The 20,079-nt window shown below is 44.9% G+C and overlaps 1 protein-coding gene across 7 annotated transcripts in view; it reads right to left on the reverse strand.

Moving 5' to 3' along the window:
• Positions 1 to 20,079, reverse strand: part of HLCS (holocarboxylase synthetase) — a 209,824-nt gene that overhangs the window by 102,744 nt on the left and 87,001 nt on the right. The window contains exon 7 of one of the 7 annotated variants that reach the window (XM_075911751.1): positions 17,265 to 17,610. The exons of the other annotated variants lie outside the window; for them this stretch is intronic. Within the exon in view, the coding sequence (XP_075767866.1) occupies positions 17,604 to 17,610 (7 nt within the window). The 3' untranslated portion in view covers positions 17,265 to 17,603. Of the gene's footprint in view, positions 1 to 17,264; positions 17,611 to 20,079 lie in introns of those variants that run through there. 7 annotated transcript variants of the gene reach the window in all.

Consider the following 20,079-nt stretch of genomic DNA (forward strand, 5'->3'; position numbering starts at 1 on the left):
AGAGCAGAAAGTGGCGCACACAAGATGGGGAGGTGGTTTATGGTCACGATTTTGACAGGCAATTAGATTCCTAATAGGAAATGAATATATTAAGCAAGATGACACACAAGAGCTACTGAGGATGCCTGCAGCATCAAAACTTATGGCGATGTTCTGCAATACAGCTGGTGTTATTGAATATATGTGGACAGAATTACAGTGGACATACAGAAGCTTCAGTATGGGGGGGGGGTAGCTGAGTTAGTCTGTACAGGATAAACTTAAACAACAAATGATCTGGTAGCACTTTATAGACTAACAAAACATGTGGATGGTACCATGAGCTTTCATGAGCACAGCCCACCTTTTCAGATGACCGGAGTTTTGAGTTCAGGATGTGCAGAACAATTAGTGCTACAATTCTGAGGAATTTTCGGAAACAATAATCCAACACAAATTACAGTAAACTTCCGATAATCCGGCACCTTTGGGACTCAGGGGTGCTGGATTATCGGATATGCTGGAGGAGGGGCCGTGGGGGGCGGTGGGGAACGGCGAGGCGTGGGGCGAACCCTCCACCATTTAGCAGGGAGGCGAGGGAAGCCCCATGCAGCTGCAGGCGACAGGCCAGCTGGGGCTGCAAGTGGCAGCGGCAACTTGGGGAAGTGGCGGGGCAGAGCAGCTGAGGTGCTGCCGGGTTGGTCCTGCAGCTCTGCCCGAGCAGTGCTGCGGGACCAACATGGCAGCAGCCAGCTGCTCTGCCCCACAGCTTCCCCAACTCCGCCACTGTTGAAACTGATGAGCAGCGGACTTGGGGAAGCTGGGGGCAGAGCAGCTGGGGTGCTGCCGGGTTGGTCCCGCAGCCCCGCCCCTCACCCTCTTGCTCAGCGCCTGGCAGCACCCCAGCTGCTCTGCCCATGGCTTCCCCAACTCCACTGCTCGGGAGTGCCGGACCACTGGATGCCGGACAATTGGAGTTTACTGTACTAGCAAATACAGGCAGTCCCCGAGTTACGCGGATCCGACTTATGTCGGATCCGTACTTACGAACGGGGTTTTTCTCGCCCCGGAGGACGCGGAACCAACTGGCAGCACCCCAGCTGCTCTACCACAGGCATCCGTGAGAACAGCCTCGTCTGCTGGGGCGGGTGGGGGGAGGGCGCACTAGCTGCGCCGCCCCCCCCCCCCAGCAGACCATGGAGACACAGACAGCGGGACCAAGACGCGCCGCGGTGCTGCCGCAGAGGACCCGGGTGGGACCGTGGAGCATCTGGGCGGTCCCACCGCCCGGGTCCTCCCCGGCTTTGCTCCTCATCTCCCTGGTCTGCTGGGGGCCCCCCCACAGCAGACCAGGGAGACGTGGAGGACCCAGGTGGCGGCACCACGGCGCGTCTCGGTCCCGCCGTCCGCGTCTCCATGGTCTGCTGGAGGGGGGGGGGGGCGGCGCAGCTAGTGCGCCTCCCCCCCCCTCCCAGCAGACCAGGCTTTTCTCGCGGATGCCTGTGGTAGAGCAGCTGGGGCGCTGCCGGTTGGTCCCGCAGCGCCGCTCCTCGGCACTACTGGACCAACCCGGCAGCACCCCAGCTGCTCTGCCCCAGGCGTCCTGATTCAGCCACTGCTGGTCAGTTTCAGCAGCGGATGAATCAGGACGCCTGGGGCAGAGCAGCTGAGGTGCTGCAGGGTTGGTCCAGTAGCGCCGAGGAGCGGCGGCGCTACTGGACCAACCCAGCAGCACCCCAGCTGCTCTGCCCCAGGCGTCCCCAAGTCAGCCGCTGCTGAAGCTGACCAGCGGCTGACTACAGGAAGCCCGAGGCAGAGTTGCTCTGCCCAGGGCTTCCTGGAATCAGCCGCTGATCAGTTTCAGCAGCAGCTGACTTGGGGACACATGGGGTAGAGCAGCTGGGGTGCTGCCGGGTTGGTCCCTGCAGCGCCGATGTGCAGCGCTGCGGGGACCTACCCGGCAGCGCCCCAGCTGCTCTGTCCCAGGCGTCCAGATTTAGCTGCTGTTGAAACTGATCAGCGGCTGATTCCAGGAAGCCCTGGGCAGAGCAACTCTGCCTCGGGCTTCCTGTAGTCAGCCACTGGTCAGATTCAGCAGCAGCTGAATCTGGATGCCAGTTCCGACTTAAGTACAAATTCAACTTAAGTACAAACCTACAGTCCCTATCTTGTACGTAACCCGGGGACTGCCTGTAATGCACATCTCACATTATATATACACCTAATGATACCAATAACAGTGTTTCAAAATGTTCCAGACTGAATACATACAAATAAAAAGCACTTTACAAAGTAACCAACTGCAGGAAAACCAAATACACTACCTACTGTAGTGTACTGCAAAAATGTATGCACAGTATCGCATCCACACCAAAAATAGCCTACTTATGAAAACCACATTGAGGAATCACATTCCTACCCTTTTTGTAATGAGGTCAGTATGGGCCAGTGCAGGAGATGGATACATAGTTAATGTATTTTGAAACCTGAAAACCAACACGAAGCACCTCAGATTTACTAGAACACATAAAACTGAAAACACATACCAGGCAAATACTTCTGCCTAACAGTTCATTCCCTGAATGACTTTAATATCACATTATGAAAAGAGGCCTTTACAAATATTGCAATATATAACAGACTAAAAGAAAACAATTGAAGTGACTGGGTTTGTTTTAAAATGAAAGTGTAGTGCTTAGTCTGTTGCTGGTCACTAACATGATTGACTCAATTTTACTTTTTATATAGTTAAGTATCTGTCACCTCTACAGATGTTCATAAAATGGTTTGAGAAATTCATACTTCAAGTGACTTTATCAAGTACAGTACAATCTAGCTTACTGAACTCTAGTTAACCACAGTTGGTTAACAGGATTCCCCACAATCACTGGGTTCCATATTAGTTGAGCCTGCCACCCTAGCCAGAATTAAACAATATATTCGGCGAAGCCTGTCTGCAAAGCTGGCTTGAGTCTCTTAATTAAGCTCTAGGATTGGTGCCTGAAACACAGCCTGTCAAAAGGCTTCCCTCCCTTTATCTAAATTATTGTATGCCACCTGGTTTTACTTGTCAGGGACATGCAGCTATACAAGATTGTACTGTACTTATAACATTATCATTTGAATATATTTACATAAACCATATATACACTTTTCAAACAGATTTGGTCTTCTCATATGCCAGTTTATCCATTTTCCACCTACACATCAAAAGCATAAAATTAGCACAAATTTTAGTAAATACATGTACCAAAGCATAAATGCTGTCTTCATATTTCTGAGAGTAGTATTTTTTAGTCAACACCTACAAGTACACTTACCAGACAATACAAAAGCACACTTGTTTGTAGATGATGTAGATCCTATATTCATAGATAATTGTTATTTGTTTCTGTGGTGCTCATCACCATTCAACCTAAGTCTTTAATTCTTAAAATGATAAACTGAACAAGGTATGCATTAATACAATGGGAAATTTTTGTACAAAAATCTTAATATTAAGAAACATAAAATTATAGGCCTCAAACTTAACTTGGACATAGGGAACAAACCTAAAGAAAACATCACTTCTGGAAAGCTGTATAGAAACCTGGGATTACAAAATTTTATGAGCCACATCTAATTTGTAGGTGGCACATCTGGTATAACAGATACTATGTACAACAGGGGAATATTTGGAGTAATAAGTGTTTCAAGTGTTAAAATAAACACTTGAATACTTCAGATTTTCACTCAGCTATTTCTGTTAAGAGAAGGAGGCAATTATCTGCTTTAACAATTTGACACTTACAAATTACTATCAACTGACAAAAAGCTTTTTTTAAAAAAATACACTGCAAAAAACCCTCTGTTTGAAACTTTATCTCTTCACGTTTCCAATATTTCATGGCCACAAATGACACAAGAAAACTGGTAAAAAAAGAAAACACCTTTCAGGCTTCAACCTTGCATAGTCACATGCACAATTTATTAGAACTAAAACCTAATACAAATCTATTCATATTAATTTCTGAATTATTTTACTCTACTGAATACTTTGATGTAATGACTTCAGCTACACAACAGTCTTCTCTTTACTCATATGGAGAGGGTCTGCAGTGAAGGGGTCTGCCCACATTGCTCTCAGAAGCTTACTCATCATAAATATAGTAGTCCAATGTCTGTGACTCTGTAACACTTGCTGTTTCTTCTGGGCGGCACTGTTGCCTCCCGCCGTGACATTCGGCTGACTTCTGCGCAGCTCAGCCGGGCCACCACGGGGGAGCAAGTGGCACAAGTGGCCGTATGGGTCACGCACTCCCCATGCTGTGCTGCACAGGGAGTGCGGGGCCCAAACGGCTGCTTGCTCCCCCACGACGGCCTGGATGAGCGGCGCAGAAGTCAGCCAAGTGCCATGGCGGGAGGGGAAGGGGGTTGGTGCAGTGATGTACATGGCCAGGGGGCGGGCCGCTGCGGGGGAGCAAGCGAAGCAAGCAGCTATTTGGGCTCCCCCGCGGTGTCCCGGCTGAGCGGCGCAGACATCAGCCAAGCGCCACGGCGGGAGGCGAAGGCCCACCACTGGAATCATGCAACACACTGAGATGAAGGAGTGCCACACATGCAGCTCTTGGTTGTCTATTGCTGGACTACATGTTCGCTTCACAGCTTTACCATCAGATGCTGGAACCTGTATATGTTGTGTCAGATGGGCAGCAGATTATTGAACACACTCCTCTTACCCCAAATACTGACTATTCAACATCCTCCCCACACCTTTTATATTCCACTAGTGAAAGAGAAATGAAGGATCTTCAATAGCCTTTCCTCATCAACATGACAATAACCAACAAACACTCACATAACTAAATGCTACTCTAGTCTGCACTGCTGGATAGCTAGCGATAAGACTCTAATTGCAATGTCAAGTACTAACTTGACAGAAAAATATATAGCAGAAGTTTTCTTTTCCTTTCATTCTTCTCAAAACCTGACATTACTTAATACAATCCTCCAACTTAAAGATTTCCATGCTCCCTGAACCAACTGGTTTCCATAAAAATATTCTGTAGTCTTTTCGCGCCACAAAATGGTCCTACTTATAAGCAATCAATAGCTCATGTCATTATTATTAAATATAATAAGATGAGTTCTCTCCCGTCTACCAAATATACAAAACAAATTTATATTAATACGGTCTCTTGTCTATTCCCAGTGTTTGTGCAACTTACAAGTGTGGTGATCTTTTATTACTACAACATTTTCTCTGGTCTCACAATCTTTTGCTTTTGTTCATAACAAAGTTTTAAGAGTCAATTTTTCGATTCACTCCTCATTGTTCTGCTGATCTCAGAAAATCTTATGGAAATCTGCCAATTTTCATTTGCAATATTACTACTACATATTGGCATTATAGAATCATCCAGTAGTTTGAATAAGGATGAAGACTCCCCAAACGCAATGAGGTTTGAAAGAAAAGGCTTCAATGTTCTTTGCCAAGTTGAGATCTATCGCGTAGCTGGAAACAGACTTTTCCTCTTCGGACTCTTTCATATTTTCAGTGATATTTTATTTATCAGCTAACATTGGTCATATTATTTTCTACCTCAAAATGCTTTAAAAACAAAAAGTCAAGAACCCAATTTCTGCAGGAGCTGTTAATTAATGCATTCTCTGTCTCATTAGCTTGTGCCTCATCTACTCCGAACACCAAGTTATATGCCTAGATGAAAATACATATAATTACTATTGATAGGCAAATTAACAGACCCCTCACTTAAAATATATTGGAAATAAAAAAATCTTACAGGCATGTAACCAGACATACATTTCCTCAAAACGTGAATTTGCTATTCTGAGTCTCTGCCAATTGATACACAGCCATTAAGCAATGGCATCAGTTTTCATAGAAGACTTTTCTTTATTCCATATATCTAATCTTACACAGAAATGTGAAAGTAAGCATCTTAAGTCAAGGGCAGCGTACCAGTCTCCGAGGGCTAAGGAAGGGATAATGGACGCCAGAGTCACCATTTTGAATTTTGTCTTGACGATGAAGGAATTTAGAGCTCTGAGGTCCAGAATGGGACAAAGGTCCCCTTTTGCCTTTGGAACCAAAAAGTAAAAGGAATAGAATCCCCTGTTCCGAAGCTCAGGGGGAACTCATTCCACTGCCCTTAGAGTGAGGAGATGATTTACTTCCTCCTGTAGTAGAGGCGCGTGAGAGAGGTCCCTGAAAAGGGACGGGGTAGGGGATGGGGAAGGAGAGGGTGAGTGGAAAAGGATTACATAACCCCTTTCCACTATTTCCAGCACCCATCGGTCCGAAGTAACAGACCACCAGGCCTGGACGAAATGGGATAAACGGTTCCGGAAATGTAGAAAGGAGACTAATAAGATGCCCTTGAGAGTCCCATCAAAACCCCCTAATGAGGTCCCGGGGGCTTGTTAGGGGGCCTCTGGTTATTATTAGGGGCTGGGAGCAGCCAGCACCTTTCGTTCCTGCCGTTGCTACTCCTGATCCTACGGCGGGCGAAGTCGGGGCGTGAACCCTGGGGAAGCACTCTTGGAACATTCCTATTTGAGTAGGCATGCCTTTGGGTAGCAGGAGTGTGCAGGCCCGAGGACTTTAACGTCGCCCTGGTATCCTTGAGACCATGAAACCTCTGGTTGGTCTGCTCCAAAAAGAGTGAGAGGGACCCTCAAACGGGAGGTCCTGAATGGTGTTTTGGAGCACCAGTGGCACCCCAGAACCTTGCAGCCATGAGCTACAGTGCAGAACCACCCCGCTGGCCATCACTCAAGCTGCAGCTTCCGCCACGTCAAGAGCCGCTTGGAGAGCCACTCTGAAGATTGCTCTCCCCTTGTCATGAAGAGCCTTGTACGCTGAGTGGAAGTCTCTAGGGAGCAAGTCCGTAAACTTGTCCAGGGACGCCCAAGTGTTGTATGCGTAACAGGACAAGAGGACTTGCGGGCTGGCAATGCAATATTGGATGTCCCCAGATGCGTAGACCTTCCATCCCAGCAAGTCAGACTTTTTGGCCTCCCTGTTCTTAAGGGGTGGCAGCAGGCTCCCCTTGTCTCGCCCTTTGATTAACAGCTTGCACGACCAACAAGCCTGGGGGAGGGTGAGAGAAGAGGTGTTCGTTACCCTCTTGGGGGACAAAATACCTCCTTTCCACACGCGTATCCATTTGAGGAATAGAGGTGGGAGTTTGCCACAGGGCTTTGGAAATTTTAGCCACTGTTTTGTTGACCAGTAGAGCCACTCTAGAGAGGGTATCAGCATGCAGAATGTCAACAGTAGGATCCGAGTGGTCAGAAACTGTGGGCCAGGCGGTGAAGAAGGTCCTGATGGGCTCTAGCATCCATGGAGGGCATGGATGGGGTGGAGTTGGCTAACACTTGTCTGGGGAGGAGGATGATGACCCCTTTTGGACCTCACCCATAGGGGCATCCTTGCGACCTGGAACGTCCAAGGTGTCTATGGACATAGAGGGGGGAAGTTGGCTCACTGGAGCTGCGCTCCCCCCTGGACCTGAGGACGACTGGCCTGGACATAGGGAACGTCCTGAGGTGGGGGACCTGACAAGAGGTGGCCCCGAGGAGACAGAAGCCAGTCTGGGTGGGTCCACACCCTGGCTCTGGTGGTAAGCCCAGGGAGTCCAGAAGGGCCATTGCCCCGGAGGCTGGGGGGCTATGTTTGTACCATGGGCACCAGAACTGGCTGAGCCCACTGCTGCTGGTACGGGAGCGGAGGACTACGGTGCCGGGAACAGTGCAGAGGGCAGGAGCGGCACCACAAGCAAGATCGGGAGGCCCTCGAGGACTGGACAGATTCCGCCTCTGAGTTGGATCAGCACTCCAAGGTGGACCAGGGCGGTGCCAGCACCAATGCCAAAGGAGTTGCAGTGCGCCAAGTCATGGACTCCAGCTTCCCACAGTGCCTAGGTGGTAGAGGAGGCATGGCCATGCGGGAGTCCCGCACGGAGGCAGGTGCCGATGGGCCCTGGGGCGGTGACAGTGCTGGGCAATGTGGCCACGCCGAGTCTGGTGCCGTGTCTTTGGCCAGTACCGGGGGGGCCAGTGCGGCATGCGGTGCTGTCAGGGCTAGGCGATGTCTGCCCTCATGCACCACGCCTTCGGTCGCCCCAGGAGGCAATCGGTGCCGAGCGCCCCCGTGGCGCCTAGGAGGTGCCGGAGTCGGAGGAGGAGAGGAGGGAGAAGAATCAATTAGAACCCTCGCTGCCTCCAAAGCCTCCGGTGTGGATAGCTCTGGGAAGTCCTCCTGAGGGCTCACGTCCCTTCACTGGGAGGCAGGCCCACCCAACCTAGAAGGCCCGGGCTCCGGGGTCGTTGGCACCACATGCCCCACTGGAGGATGCACACCTAGGCGGGGACCGATTCATTAGGCCGCCTCTTCTGAGGCACCAGCGACTGAGAGCCGCTCTGGGGCCCCCGTGCTGCCGGAGAGGCATGGTGCATGGAACTGTTGCACACTGAGGCCAGTGTGCTCCGGGAGGCCGGTGCCGGTCAGAGCGCCGCTGCCATGAAGAAGATCTTAAGGTGCGACTCCCTCTTGTGTTTCGTCAGGCGCTTGAAAGCCTTACAGATTTTACATGCCTCTGTAAGGTGTGCTTCTCCCAGGCACCTTAAGCACAATGAGTGCAGGTCACCACACGGCATAGGCTTATTACACTTTTTGCAGGGCTTAAAGCAGTGCTCCCCAACGCAGTGCCCACCGGGGCATTTATGCACGCCCGCCGAGTGATCAGGGCCAGCTCCCGCCCCCGGGCAGCCCCGCAGCCCCAAAAGGTTGGGGACCACTGGCTTAAAGCCTTGTGGGCCGGGCATGTCCTGCTGTGGGTATACAGCACGCCGCGGCGGGGAACGATCAACAGAAAACAACAAAAGAGTCTTTAACTTAAATTGCAGACACTTAGCTGAACACTAACTAGAGATTGAAGAAAAACAATGAAGACAATGATCATGTTGAGGAGCTGAGGTGGTAAGAAGGAACTGAGTGGGTGAGGGGGCCAGCAGGGTATGTATGGGCCGATATACCGGCGCCACTCCTGGGGGCTCCCTGCTGGCCCTAAGGGTACTGCTGAGGGAAAAACTTCCGATAGCGTGTGCACACACCTATATTGGAATGCACATGAGCAATCACTTGAAGAAGAAACTGAAATTGTTTACTAAATCATTCACCCCCTTTTAAAATGGTAAGCTCCTTGGAGAAGTTCCTATTATATACACATAAACACTCACACTATATTATTTGATGGTGCCTGCTTATATTTTGTTCACTGTCAGTGATGAGAAGAGAAGAGAAGAGAAGAGAAGAGAAGAGAAGAGAAGAGAAGAGAAGAGAAGAGAAGAGAAGAGAAGAGAAGAGAAGAGAAGAGAGCTCCAGAAGCAGCAATCACTAAGTTTCAGAGCTCCTGAGTAACCTACATGAAAAAAAGCAGTTGAGTGATCAAAGAATGAGGTTATAGGAAAATAAAAAGAAAGATGAAAAGAGATGATTAATGCTCTGCTGATTTTTCAAGACTTTGTCTTGGGAACAAGCACTATATTCAACTGTACATTCTGAGAGTCCTTGCTACTATCACAGGAAAAATCCCACTCATTCAATTGCTTTTTCAAATCCCTTGGCTTACGGTGATTATTTCATCTTCCCTGTTTCCAAAACAGATGGCTATATTTTGATGGAAAATTCTAAACATTCTTCTAGCATTGATCCTTACTAACCTGATATGGTCTACTAAAAATTATTCCCTATCACATGCATTCTGTATGACATCAGCTACCACACAAGATTTTAATACACATTAAGCAGGTGGCCACCAGCAATTTCTTTTTTTAATCTCACATCTGGTATGATACTCCATATAAGGTCTGAAGGGATTTATAAATAAAATTATGCACGCACGCACACAAAAGGAAGAACTGATTTATAAGATTTCAAGTAAAAATATCTTTAGAACTGATGAATTTAATTTCATTCTAAAATTCTGAAGTTATTGTAAAATGCTGTTCCTTCCTTTCCATAGCCTTGTTTGGTATGTTAGATTTTTTTTCTTTTACCAAAGAAGCCTAACAGATGTCTTATTGAGATCATACAAGACTTTTCTGCAAAGCTTTACATTTCACACATATATGTTTTTGACAAAGCTATTCAGAGACCAATGGCACAAAGAATATACTGAAGGCAGGGAAGCTAAGGAAATTAAGCAAAGAGATGCAAGGTACAGGCTGGACCTTCGTGGTCCAGCACCCTCAAGACATGAGCCGTCCCAAACCAGGGAGATTTCAGGAGCAGGCGAGGACAATGCCCCACTGCTAGCTGCCCTGCTGCTGGCTCCTCTTCCTGGGGCTTTCAAAGCTGGGGTTCCCCCACTCTGTTGCTGCCCCGCTAACTCTCATCTGGCTGAGACTCCCTTCCCACTGCCATTGGGGATTCCCCAGCCAGGGTCGCCCGGCCACTGCCAGCCCCATTCAGCCACTGCTGGCCCCAGTACCCCTAGGGGTTCCCTAGGGTTTCCTGGTCTTGAGACTGCCAAGCCACCGCCTGCCCAGTTGCTGCAGCCCAGCTCTGCTACCCCCTTGGCAGGGGAGGGGGGGTTACTGGCCAGGGCACCCAGCTGCCACTGAACCCATTGCCACCAGGGGGCTCCTGGGAGTTTTTGGCCAGAGCTGTTAGACCAGCCCTGGTGGCACCACCGGGGTTCTCTGGCTGGGGGTCCCGGGCTGCTGCATGGCCCTGCTGCTGCCGGGGAGTTCTCAGGGTTCCCTGGCCAGGGCCACCCGACCCCACTGATGCTGGGAGTTCCCTGGCCAGGGTGAAAGCTCTCAAATGCCGTCTGGCCCAACTGACACCAACTGGTCCAACTGACACTTCTGGCCTGGTAGGGACTTTGCAGACCCTGCTCTCTCGGGGCTCTTTGGTCCTGCAACATCGGCGGCCTTGCAGGATCATGGATGTTGCTGGACCAGAGAGTCCTGGATTTGGGAGGTTCAGCCTGTACAGTAATCATTTCTTCACCGTTAGGGCTAGGATGAAGTTCATATTTAACTACTAGGCACCCTCAACTGGCCTGCACTAGGTGACTTGGGCTCAAACAACTCAGGCTGTGGGGCTGTTTCACTGATGAGTAGACATCTGGGCTCAGGCTAGAGCTTGGGATCTTGTACCCTGCTGGGTGAGAAGGCTCCAGAGTACTCACACTCCAATGAGCCCAGAAGTCAATACAGCAATGTAACAGCCCCACAGTCCATGCTAGCTAGCACAGGCCAGCCACAGGATTTTCTTTCAAGGTGTCTACACAGCAACGAGCTGTTTCTGATACTGAAACAGTACTTTGTCAGACATATATTCAAATCCAATGTCAACACTAAATAGTTCAATAACAGCCTGTGCCTAACTGAATTACTTACATTTGCTTTTATACAGGTGGATTTATCACCTCCCTTGTTTCAAGTGCTGCTACTAATTTACACAAGTATGAGCAAAATCAAGTTCTGTCTCTTGCTGGAAAACCAAACTCCAGGGCAACTAAATATATGATGTATGTTTAATTATTTGGTCCAGCAAAATACAACTTATTTAAAACTAATAATGTATAACTGATCTAAATACTGCCATCTCTATGTTGTTTATTAACATTTAAGGGTAAACTACAGTATCAATGTAAAGACCACTTTCCAGAACTCATCTATCTGGTTTTGTAGTACCTATTCCAAATCAGAAGGTACCTTTGTTTACTTTAACAAGTCTATTTCTCTTTAGAACTATCACAGACAAAGTAAGTTGAAATTAACTAGTTAATTATAAAAGTAGCAAACTATGTTGGTCTAAAGATGAGCCCCAAGCATAATGATTAAGGGGTACCATCATTCTGTCTGGGTGACTCCCCAAGCAATAGAATCTCATCTGAAAGTTATGGGGGTTTGTTTTGTTGTTTAAGTAGTGAAGTAATGAAAACTTATTTTGAGAATTACATTTCCTATTTTAGTTTTCCTTATTTAGCATTTAACAGTCTGGAAAATCTAAGAGCCTAGGAAGTCAGTTCTACACAAATCTACTCTTTCATGATCCTTGTGGTATATTCTAAAAGAATAACATGTTTTTTCACACACAGTATCACTGAACAGATTTAAGTATAAAAGTAAGCTGTACAAATAGCTCTATCTAGGCATTTATTTAGTAATTTTTCTGATGGAGAGCCTTCTACAGCTGCACAAAAGAGGTGAAAGGAAAAACTGACAGAGCAGATCACAACTACATGAATGATCTCTAGAATCAACTTGAAAACTTTTGGTGGCACCAGTAAGACTATTTTTAGCCTGCATAAAAGAAAATTAAGATATCTCCCTATTCCCACTCCATTTCAAAAAACAAAACTGCTCCATCTCATCTGAGACGTTATCAGCAATCTTTTTGACTGAGGGAGATACTGCACATCCATCTCCATTGATGAGTACTTCAAACATTAGCAATTACCAAATAAACAAGGGCCTCCTACAGGGGAAGTGGTACTAGTGTTTTTGTGGCCACCATTTTTAGTTTTTCCTCTGAGGTAGTGATCTGTCTTTCTGTCAACCATCTCATGCCTGTAAAAGGTGAGAAAAGAACAAGGGGGGAAATGGGCTCACCTTATCCTAATCTGCCAAGCAACATGAGGCCTTATAAAGCCCTCTTAAAGTCCTCCTGCCCTTTATGGCTCTGAGCAATTCTGTGGTGCTGAAATGACAGCTCGTTGGTAGCCTCTTCAGGCAGCTGGGGCAGGCTGTCAGAGGCAGGGGACTGGTTGCTGCCCACCACTGAGAGTCTGGAAATCTCCAGCCAGAGAAAGTCTGGTACAATCTCCAGTGGCAGAGAAACTCTGTGTCCTCAAATCCTGTAGTGGTTGCTGGCACAGAGCATATTCATTTTAGGTTAGGATAACAGCACAAGGTCCAGGCAGTTGGGTCCCTTATGTCTACTCACACATATGCACACACTTCCATCACTTGCCTCCCTGTTCGCATACTGCACACAGGACAACGGGTCAATAAGAGAAGATTTGAAGAAAAGAAAAGGGAAAACCGTCTGTCACCCTGAGCATCCATCTACGATTCCGACCTCCTTTCTTGAGTTCCCTTTCCCGTCTTGAGACATCTGCCTACCTCGTCTCTGAGCATTGAGAACATGGTGGTATGATCCCCTCTTATTTGTACTGCCCCAGTTTTTGTTACTTGTATTTCGGGTTCTGGTTTCATGTTGTGTTTTATTCTTTAGCCTAGTTGCCTTATGAGTTAAGTCACTGTTGTGTTAAATAAAGTTGCTGTTGTACTAGCCACCCTGTGTAACACTTGACTGATAACAAATGAGAGAGATAAGGTATGGGTGGAGAGTCTGAGCTTACACTAACATGATCAAGTCAGTGCTTAACACTGCACCCAGGTATGGTTTGTGTAGGAATTCATGTGAGCTGTACTTGATTTTATTTGATACATATTGCTGTCTGCTCTGGCTGTATAGTTAATCATGATGCAACTGCTCAAGAGAGCTGTTTCATTCTCTCCCTCAAATGCTGCACATTTGCCAAAGACATAAAATCATTAAAAACATACATTTGCACCCTTCTTCCATTATTATCCTCCTCATCTCCCTTCTTTGAATAGCTGCATCTCCTTTGCCCTTCTTCGTGGACTCCATATTCAATGCTTTGTCATATTATAAGACGACTTATATGTCTTACTGAAACAAAATACAGGACTATGTAGCACTTTAAAGACTAACAAGATGGTTTATTAGATGATGAGCTTTTGTGGGCCAGACCCAGTTCCTCAGATCAAATTGTGGAAGAAAATAGGCACGACCATATATACCAAAGGATACAATCAAAAGAATGAACACATATGAAAAGGACAAATCAAATTTCAGAACAGAAGTGGCTGCTGTAGTTTCAGAACAAAGAACAGCAGCTCTTGAGCAGGAGCAGTCCCAGATTGTGGATAGGGTAAAGAAAGAAGCTGCCCTTCTCACACTGCTGTGCCTGTGGGACCAGGCCAGGAAGCATGGGATTTTGGGGTGGCGGGGGAGACCAACAACACAGGGCATATAGCACTGCTAGTGGGTGACAGTCTGAGACATTGATATTGCGGTTTAAATGAGTTCTGTATTAATATACACTGTAAGGAATCTATTTGTGAAAAAATAATTCCTGAATCTTTTTTGTTTTTTATTGCTACAGACATACATGCTGACAGGTATTTTTAAATAAATTACCAAAAGCATTGAACCTGGCATAATTATGTCATTTGTTATTGTGACAAATAACATATGCAGAATTTTAAAATATTTTGTGCATAAAATTTATTTTTTTTGTGAAGAATTTTCAATTTTTTGGCACACAATTCCATTGAGAGTAGCAACTGAGAGCGGCGGGGGCAGTCCAAGCATTCACAAATAGGGAGGGAAGTGTCTACGAGTTGTGATAACCCTTTTAATGTATATTCACAGAATTGGGACTTTTTGTGTTTTTAAAGGACCCGTTAAACATATTTACCATGTATACTAGAAAATAATACAATAAAAAAATCAGTTTAGGTTCACAAAGTAAACATCTGGAGGATCATCCATTTCCAACAATTCTAAGTAACAAGAACAATGCTAGTAAATTCTTTTGAAAGAAACATGAGGTGCAGCATTTTACAGCAACCCTGGGGATCACAAAACTGCAATAGGGGAACCTCATTTTCTACATACTGTTCTGCAGTTCATGGCATTTCAAGCTAAATGGTATGAAGTGTGATAAATGCAAGCCTTCCTGTGAATACAAACAGATTTTTAAAATATTTTAACTATGAGTATAAGAAAATAAATTAGGCCATTGGGATTTAGGTGAACAACAATTCAGTTTCTGTGTTTTTCTAATTTTTATTGCTTAAGGCAAATGTCACATGATCTTTTAAAGTTGTAAGCTTTTAAAAACAGTCACTGCATTATTTTGAAACAATATTAATATTTACTTTTTGACCTGGCAGAAGAACAGACTCTCTGCTCCCCCCCCCCCCAAGAAAAGTATCAATATATGTAGCCAGGTACAGTGCTAGAACAAGTGCTGCACATACTTCCCCACATAATCTTGCCAACACACTTCATTCCTGATCTGCAATTATTCTTGAGGTTGTAATTCTAACTGTCTTTAACAAAGAACGTAAAACATACAATCTTGTGAAAGAATTTAGGGCTATTTTCATATATGCAAAACAGAGATTACAATGAAGCCACTAGCTTCACTTTCTTTCAAACTAAAGCGAAGATTTTAACTCAACTTTACAATAACGAAGATAGGCAAAAATCACAGCATCTGCACACAGCATGACTTCCTCCATTGCTGGAGAAAAGATTCTTCCTATCCAACTTCACATCAAAGAACATTAAACTAAGGATGTTAAGTAACGGTTAATTTACTAGTTGAATAGTCAATGACTAGTCAATAGGTACTTCCACATTCTTGCTGGGGCTCTTGTACATTTCAAAGGAGGAATGCGGAACTCTGCATATAGCTGGGGACCAGCAGGAAGTCCCGCTGACTCCGGGGTGTACACCGCGTGACAACTTTGAAATGTGCAAGGGCTCTTGTACATTTCAAAGCAGCAGCGCAGCATGGAGCTTGGCATCAGCTGGGGACTCCCCAGCAGAACACAGGATCAGCTGCGGACTCCACAGCTGACTGCGGCTTCAGCGCAGCATTTTCCCAGACCCAGAGTCAGCTGGGACTCCCCAGCTGATCCCGGGTTCTGCAGAAATGCTGTGCTGGAGCTCAGAATCAGCTGGGACTTTGGGCTCCACGCACAGCAGTGCCGCACAGCTAATCCCGGGTTTAGCTATACAGCACTGCCACTTTGAAGTACCTCCTCTTCCCCCGCTTTGCTGCCTTAGATAGAGGCAGCAAGGGGAGAGGAGAAGTCGACTGACTATCCAATAAGTATTTGCTTATCTGACAGTCAACTAGTCCTTAACATTCCTACATTAAACATAACCAGTAGATCCTATTCTATTGCAACAGCTATGAGTATCTTCTACATGCATCCTCTTGCACAATATTAATGGCTGACGGAGCTCCAAAAGCAAAATACGTTGGCTCAACTTTCCTCCGGTCAGTCCCAACTCCCAAATTCTTAGGGCATGTCTACATTACTGGGAAGATCAACACTGGTGATCAATCTTCTAGCATTCCATTTAGTGGGTCTAGTGGGGACATGCTAAATCGAATGTTGAGGACACCCCTGGCAACACTGCTATCGCGAGGAGTAAAGGCAAGTCAACGGAAGTGTTTCTTCCATCGACCTCCTGTAGTGAGGACAGCGTTCTAGCTTTACGTAAAGTATGTCAACTCCAGCTATGTTATTTATGTAGCTGGAATTGCGTACCTTAAGCCAACCTTCTACCGCAGTGTAGACCTGCCCTTAGTGTGATTGGGTCAAGCAGGCAGCTATCTTGGAAACAGCATCTATTGCATAAGGAGAGTACCTACTTTTCATAACCCACTCCCAGTTTGGGATCCTCAAACCTGCCCCCAAAATATTCAGCAACCCATAAAACTGGCGGTCCCTTTTATTAACAGGAAAAAAATATACTATCTTTAACATAAAAGGAAAAGGCACATGTTTTCATTCCAATGCCATGAAAAACAAACACACAAGGTACATGACAGCAAACTAGGAATGCAATTCTTTAAAACACTCAGGGTCTGTTTCTAACAGGTGGAAAGAGAAGCAAGGAAAATTAACCCCAAGGCATATGCTTGTGGAGATGACAAGCCGAAATACAAAATCCTTCAACAAGCATGTAATGAAAAACACTGGTATCATGGAAAAATGACTGGGAATGGCACAGAACCAAATTGGAGTCAAGTACATCTGAATTCTTGGCTTTCCTACTGCATGGAAAGAAATGACTTTTGGCTCTGTTACAAAAACTTTTTTCACAATTTTTAATTATCAATTTGGAGTCAAGCCCTTTCATTTCAAATGCTGCCATAGAGTACCAATGAGTAAAATATATATATATATATATATACACACACACACACACCCACACACACACAAATAAAAGTACTGTACCTTCCCAACTGTCTTAACCAATAAGAAACAAACAGGCTACTATTGAGACTTGTCCAATAGCAGCAAAAGGACCTGTCAAATGGAAAGAGACTTCTTCTGTTCCCTGATCTAATCCACATCACCCGAGGTGGGTACAAAACCAGAAAATCCTTCAGGAGTGAGAACATGGAAGTAGCTGTCCTGTAGACAGGCAAGGGAAGTATTTAATAGGGGAGAACACACATTTTTCTGAGAGAAAAGACTTGTATTTTTATTATTTGCAAGACTTGCATGTCAAATTATAAAACTGAAGTAAAATGATAATGACTTGAACAATGAGGAAGTTAAAAAATGCTTCCTGAACCTTCTTAATAAGTAAGTAATTCAAGTGTTTTACAATAATCAGGTGTTTTACAATAATCAGGTTATCTGCAGTGTAGCAGTAGGCTTGTTGCTTCCAAGATGTTAGGAGAGACGAGGAGGGTGAGGTAGGCAAGGGTCTTTTCCTGGACCAACTTCTGCTGGATTCTTGTCTCAGTAATCAAGTTATACATTCATACCCTACATGCAAGTTAAATTATTTGTAGATTTTTTTAGTCATCAATAATTTTTAAATCTATGTACCTTTAAAAAAGGTTTCTGTTTGCACATATATTATTCCACCTGCAAAGTCCACTCTGTTTACACACATTTCTTTCTTACATGGTGACTTTGTTTTGTAACTCCAAAATATAACCAGGGGTCAGCAATTATTCAGGGACCTTTTCTCTCTCTCTCCATGGGTATGTCTAGACTACATTGTTTTTCCGAAAAAAATGCCATTTTTAAAAAAAAAAATTCACCTGCGTTCACACTGCAATCGCGTTCTGTTGAAATTAAACCGAAAGAACACAGGGTTTTTTTCAACATCGGTAAACTTCAAATTACACGGAAGAACGCCTTTTTCGAAAAAGCTTTAGAAAAAAGGCATGTGTGGATACAGAACAGGGACATTTTTCGAAAGAAGACGCAATCAAAAAAAGCACGGGTGCCCTGGTGTCCATTATGTAAATAGCAATCAGGGCTTTCTTTCAAGAGAGTATCCATGCAGTCTGGACGCTCTCTTTCAGAAAAGCAGATTGCTTTTTCGATCTGGTTTTGAGGTGTGGATGCTCTCTTTCGAAAGAAGCTTGCAGTCTAGACGTACCCCATTATTTTACATATATCAGATTTTCCTCTACTTGCACTTCACTGAACATTTTTAAACAACTCTGAAGAGAATATTAAGGATAAAACAAAGATTTAAGGACAACATCCAGAAACAATACACATTGTCGCCACAGAACGAAAAAGTTATCCCTTTTGCTACTCATGAATTTTCCTGCTCACTAACCTGGACCTTTTTGAAGGGTGGAAAAAAGACAATATCTATGAAAATGACGACTCTCTCTGGGCAATGCATAAAAAAATGCAGGGCTTGGAACTGCAAAATGACTGAATACCTTATCATGTAGGGTTATGTAAAAATGAAAGACTACAGTAACAAATGTCAGACAAATTGTTTGGGTATTTTCAATACTAATTAGAATTCTATTTCAGATGCTATAAGATATAGTTCAGTTATATACTGGTAATCCAGCCCTGTGCATATTGGCTCCACGGAGCTGCCTGGTACCACTCCCACCCCACTGCTGCCTCTGCAGAGGCAGCAGAGGGAGTAGGTGGGAACCAGTGCTCCCTGCAAGAACCAGCTCTCCCGCCTGCCCTCCTGCATGTAAATGTGTAATTGCTGGGGAAAAAAATGGCAGTTACATGTTTACAAAAATAAACATTTGCTAACATACCTAGCTACCACATGACAAGCTTTAACGATCTTAAACATAGCAAACTATGTCTACAGGAGCATTAAAGGAGGTTTTTAGTCAAGTTAAGATGACAATAGGAAGACAGACTTTTTTTTTTTGGCCTTTGTAGATAAACCATAGTGAGAGCTACTGCAAGTGTCTGCAGGATTGTGCCTTAAACAGGTAAGCACGAGGGACAGGATGCTATAAGATGGTGGACTTCTATGGCATAGCCTGGTATATACCCATCTTCTTTCCACAATTTGTTTTATACCTTCTTTTCAAGTTTTCAGTTACCTATGTAGGAAGGCAATAGTTACAGGCTTTTTGGAATAAGTAAGCTTTAAACCAGGACTTAGAGAAGGTAAGGCTTAAGAAATGATAGAGGTTGGACCCATGCATTTTCAGCTTACTATTTCGCTCCCAACCTAAACATTATCTGTTCTTTGGAACTGCTGTTTCAAGTTCCACTTCACTATCAATTTCCTAGAAGTGTCAGAAACACAGAATTGTTTACACCTTTCATTGTTGCTTCTCTTTGAATAAAATAACTTGAACAGTTTTAAAATTAATGTTGAGTCTTAAATCACCTTTCAAAATAACATCAAAAGCTAACTATCAGGCACTTACAGCCTACTCTATTAGTATCATTTAGCATGGACACTTTAATTGACAGGGTTTTTTTCCTTTCTTTCTCCTCCCCCTCTGCTCTTTTTCTAGGGTTGTCAGATGGTTTCAACAAAGATACCAGACACACTTGACATTACATCACATGTCATGATCATGAGGGTTAGCCAGCAGCCTGGGGACTAAGGGATTAACTATACCTAACTCAGGTAGAGTTAGCCAATAGGAATGTAGGTAGGAATCTCAAACTAGGACAAAAGAATTTTTAGATTTCCCACCTTTGTCCTGTTAGAGTTCCTCTCCAGTTACTGAGAGAGACAGACATGTCTCTCTCTGCAAGAAACCATTCTTCACTTCTGTAAGTAGGGTAAAGTTTAGATAAATCTGTTAGGTTTTATTGTTTTATGGTTTGGGAAATGGGATCTGATGTTCTGGCTTTCTTTTGTAACTAAATTCTAGGCCCATGAAGTTTCTCCATGAGTGTATTATTTTGTTACTTTTCTATCTAGTCATTATGCTTGCAACAAGAATATTGTGGGGTTAATAAAAGTTTTCTCTTTTCTTTTTATTAACCTGGTAT

Source organism: Pelodiscus sinensis, chromosome 1, assembly GCF_049634645.1.
Source record: "Pelodiscus sinensis isolate JC-2024 chromosome 1, ASM4963464v1, whole genome shotgun sequence".
NCBI classification, from domain to species: domain Eukaryota; kingdom Metazoa; phylum Chordata; order Testudines; family Trionychidae; genus Pelodiscus; species Pelodiscus sinensis.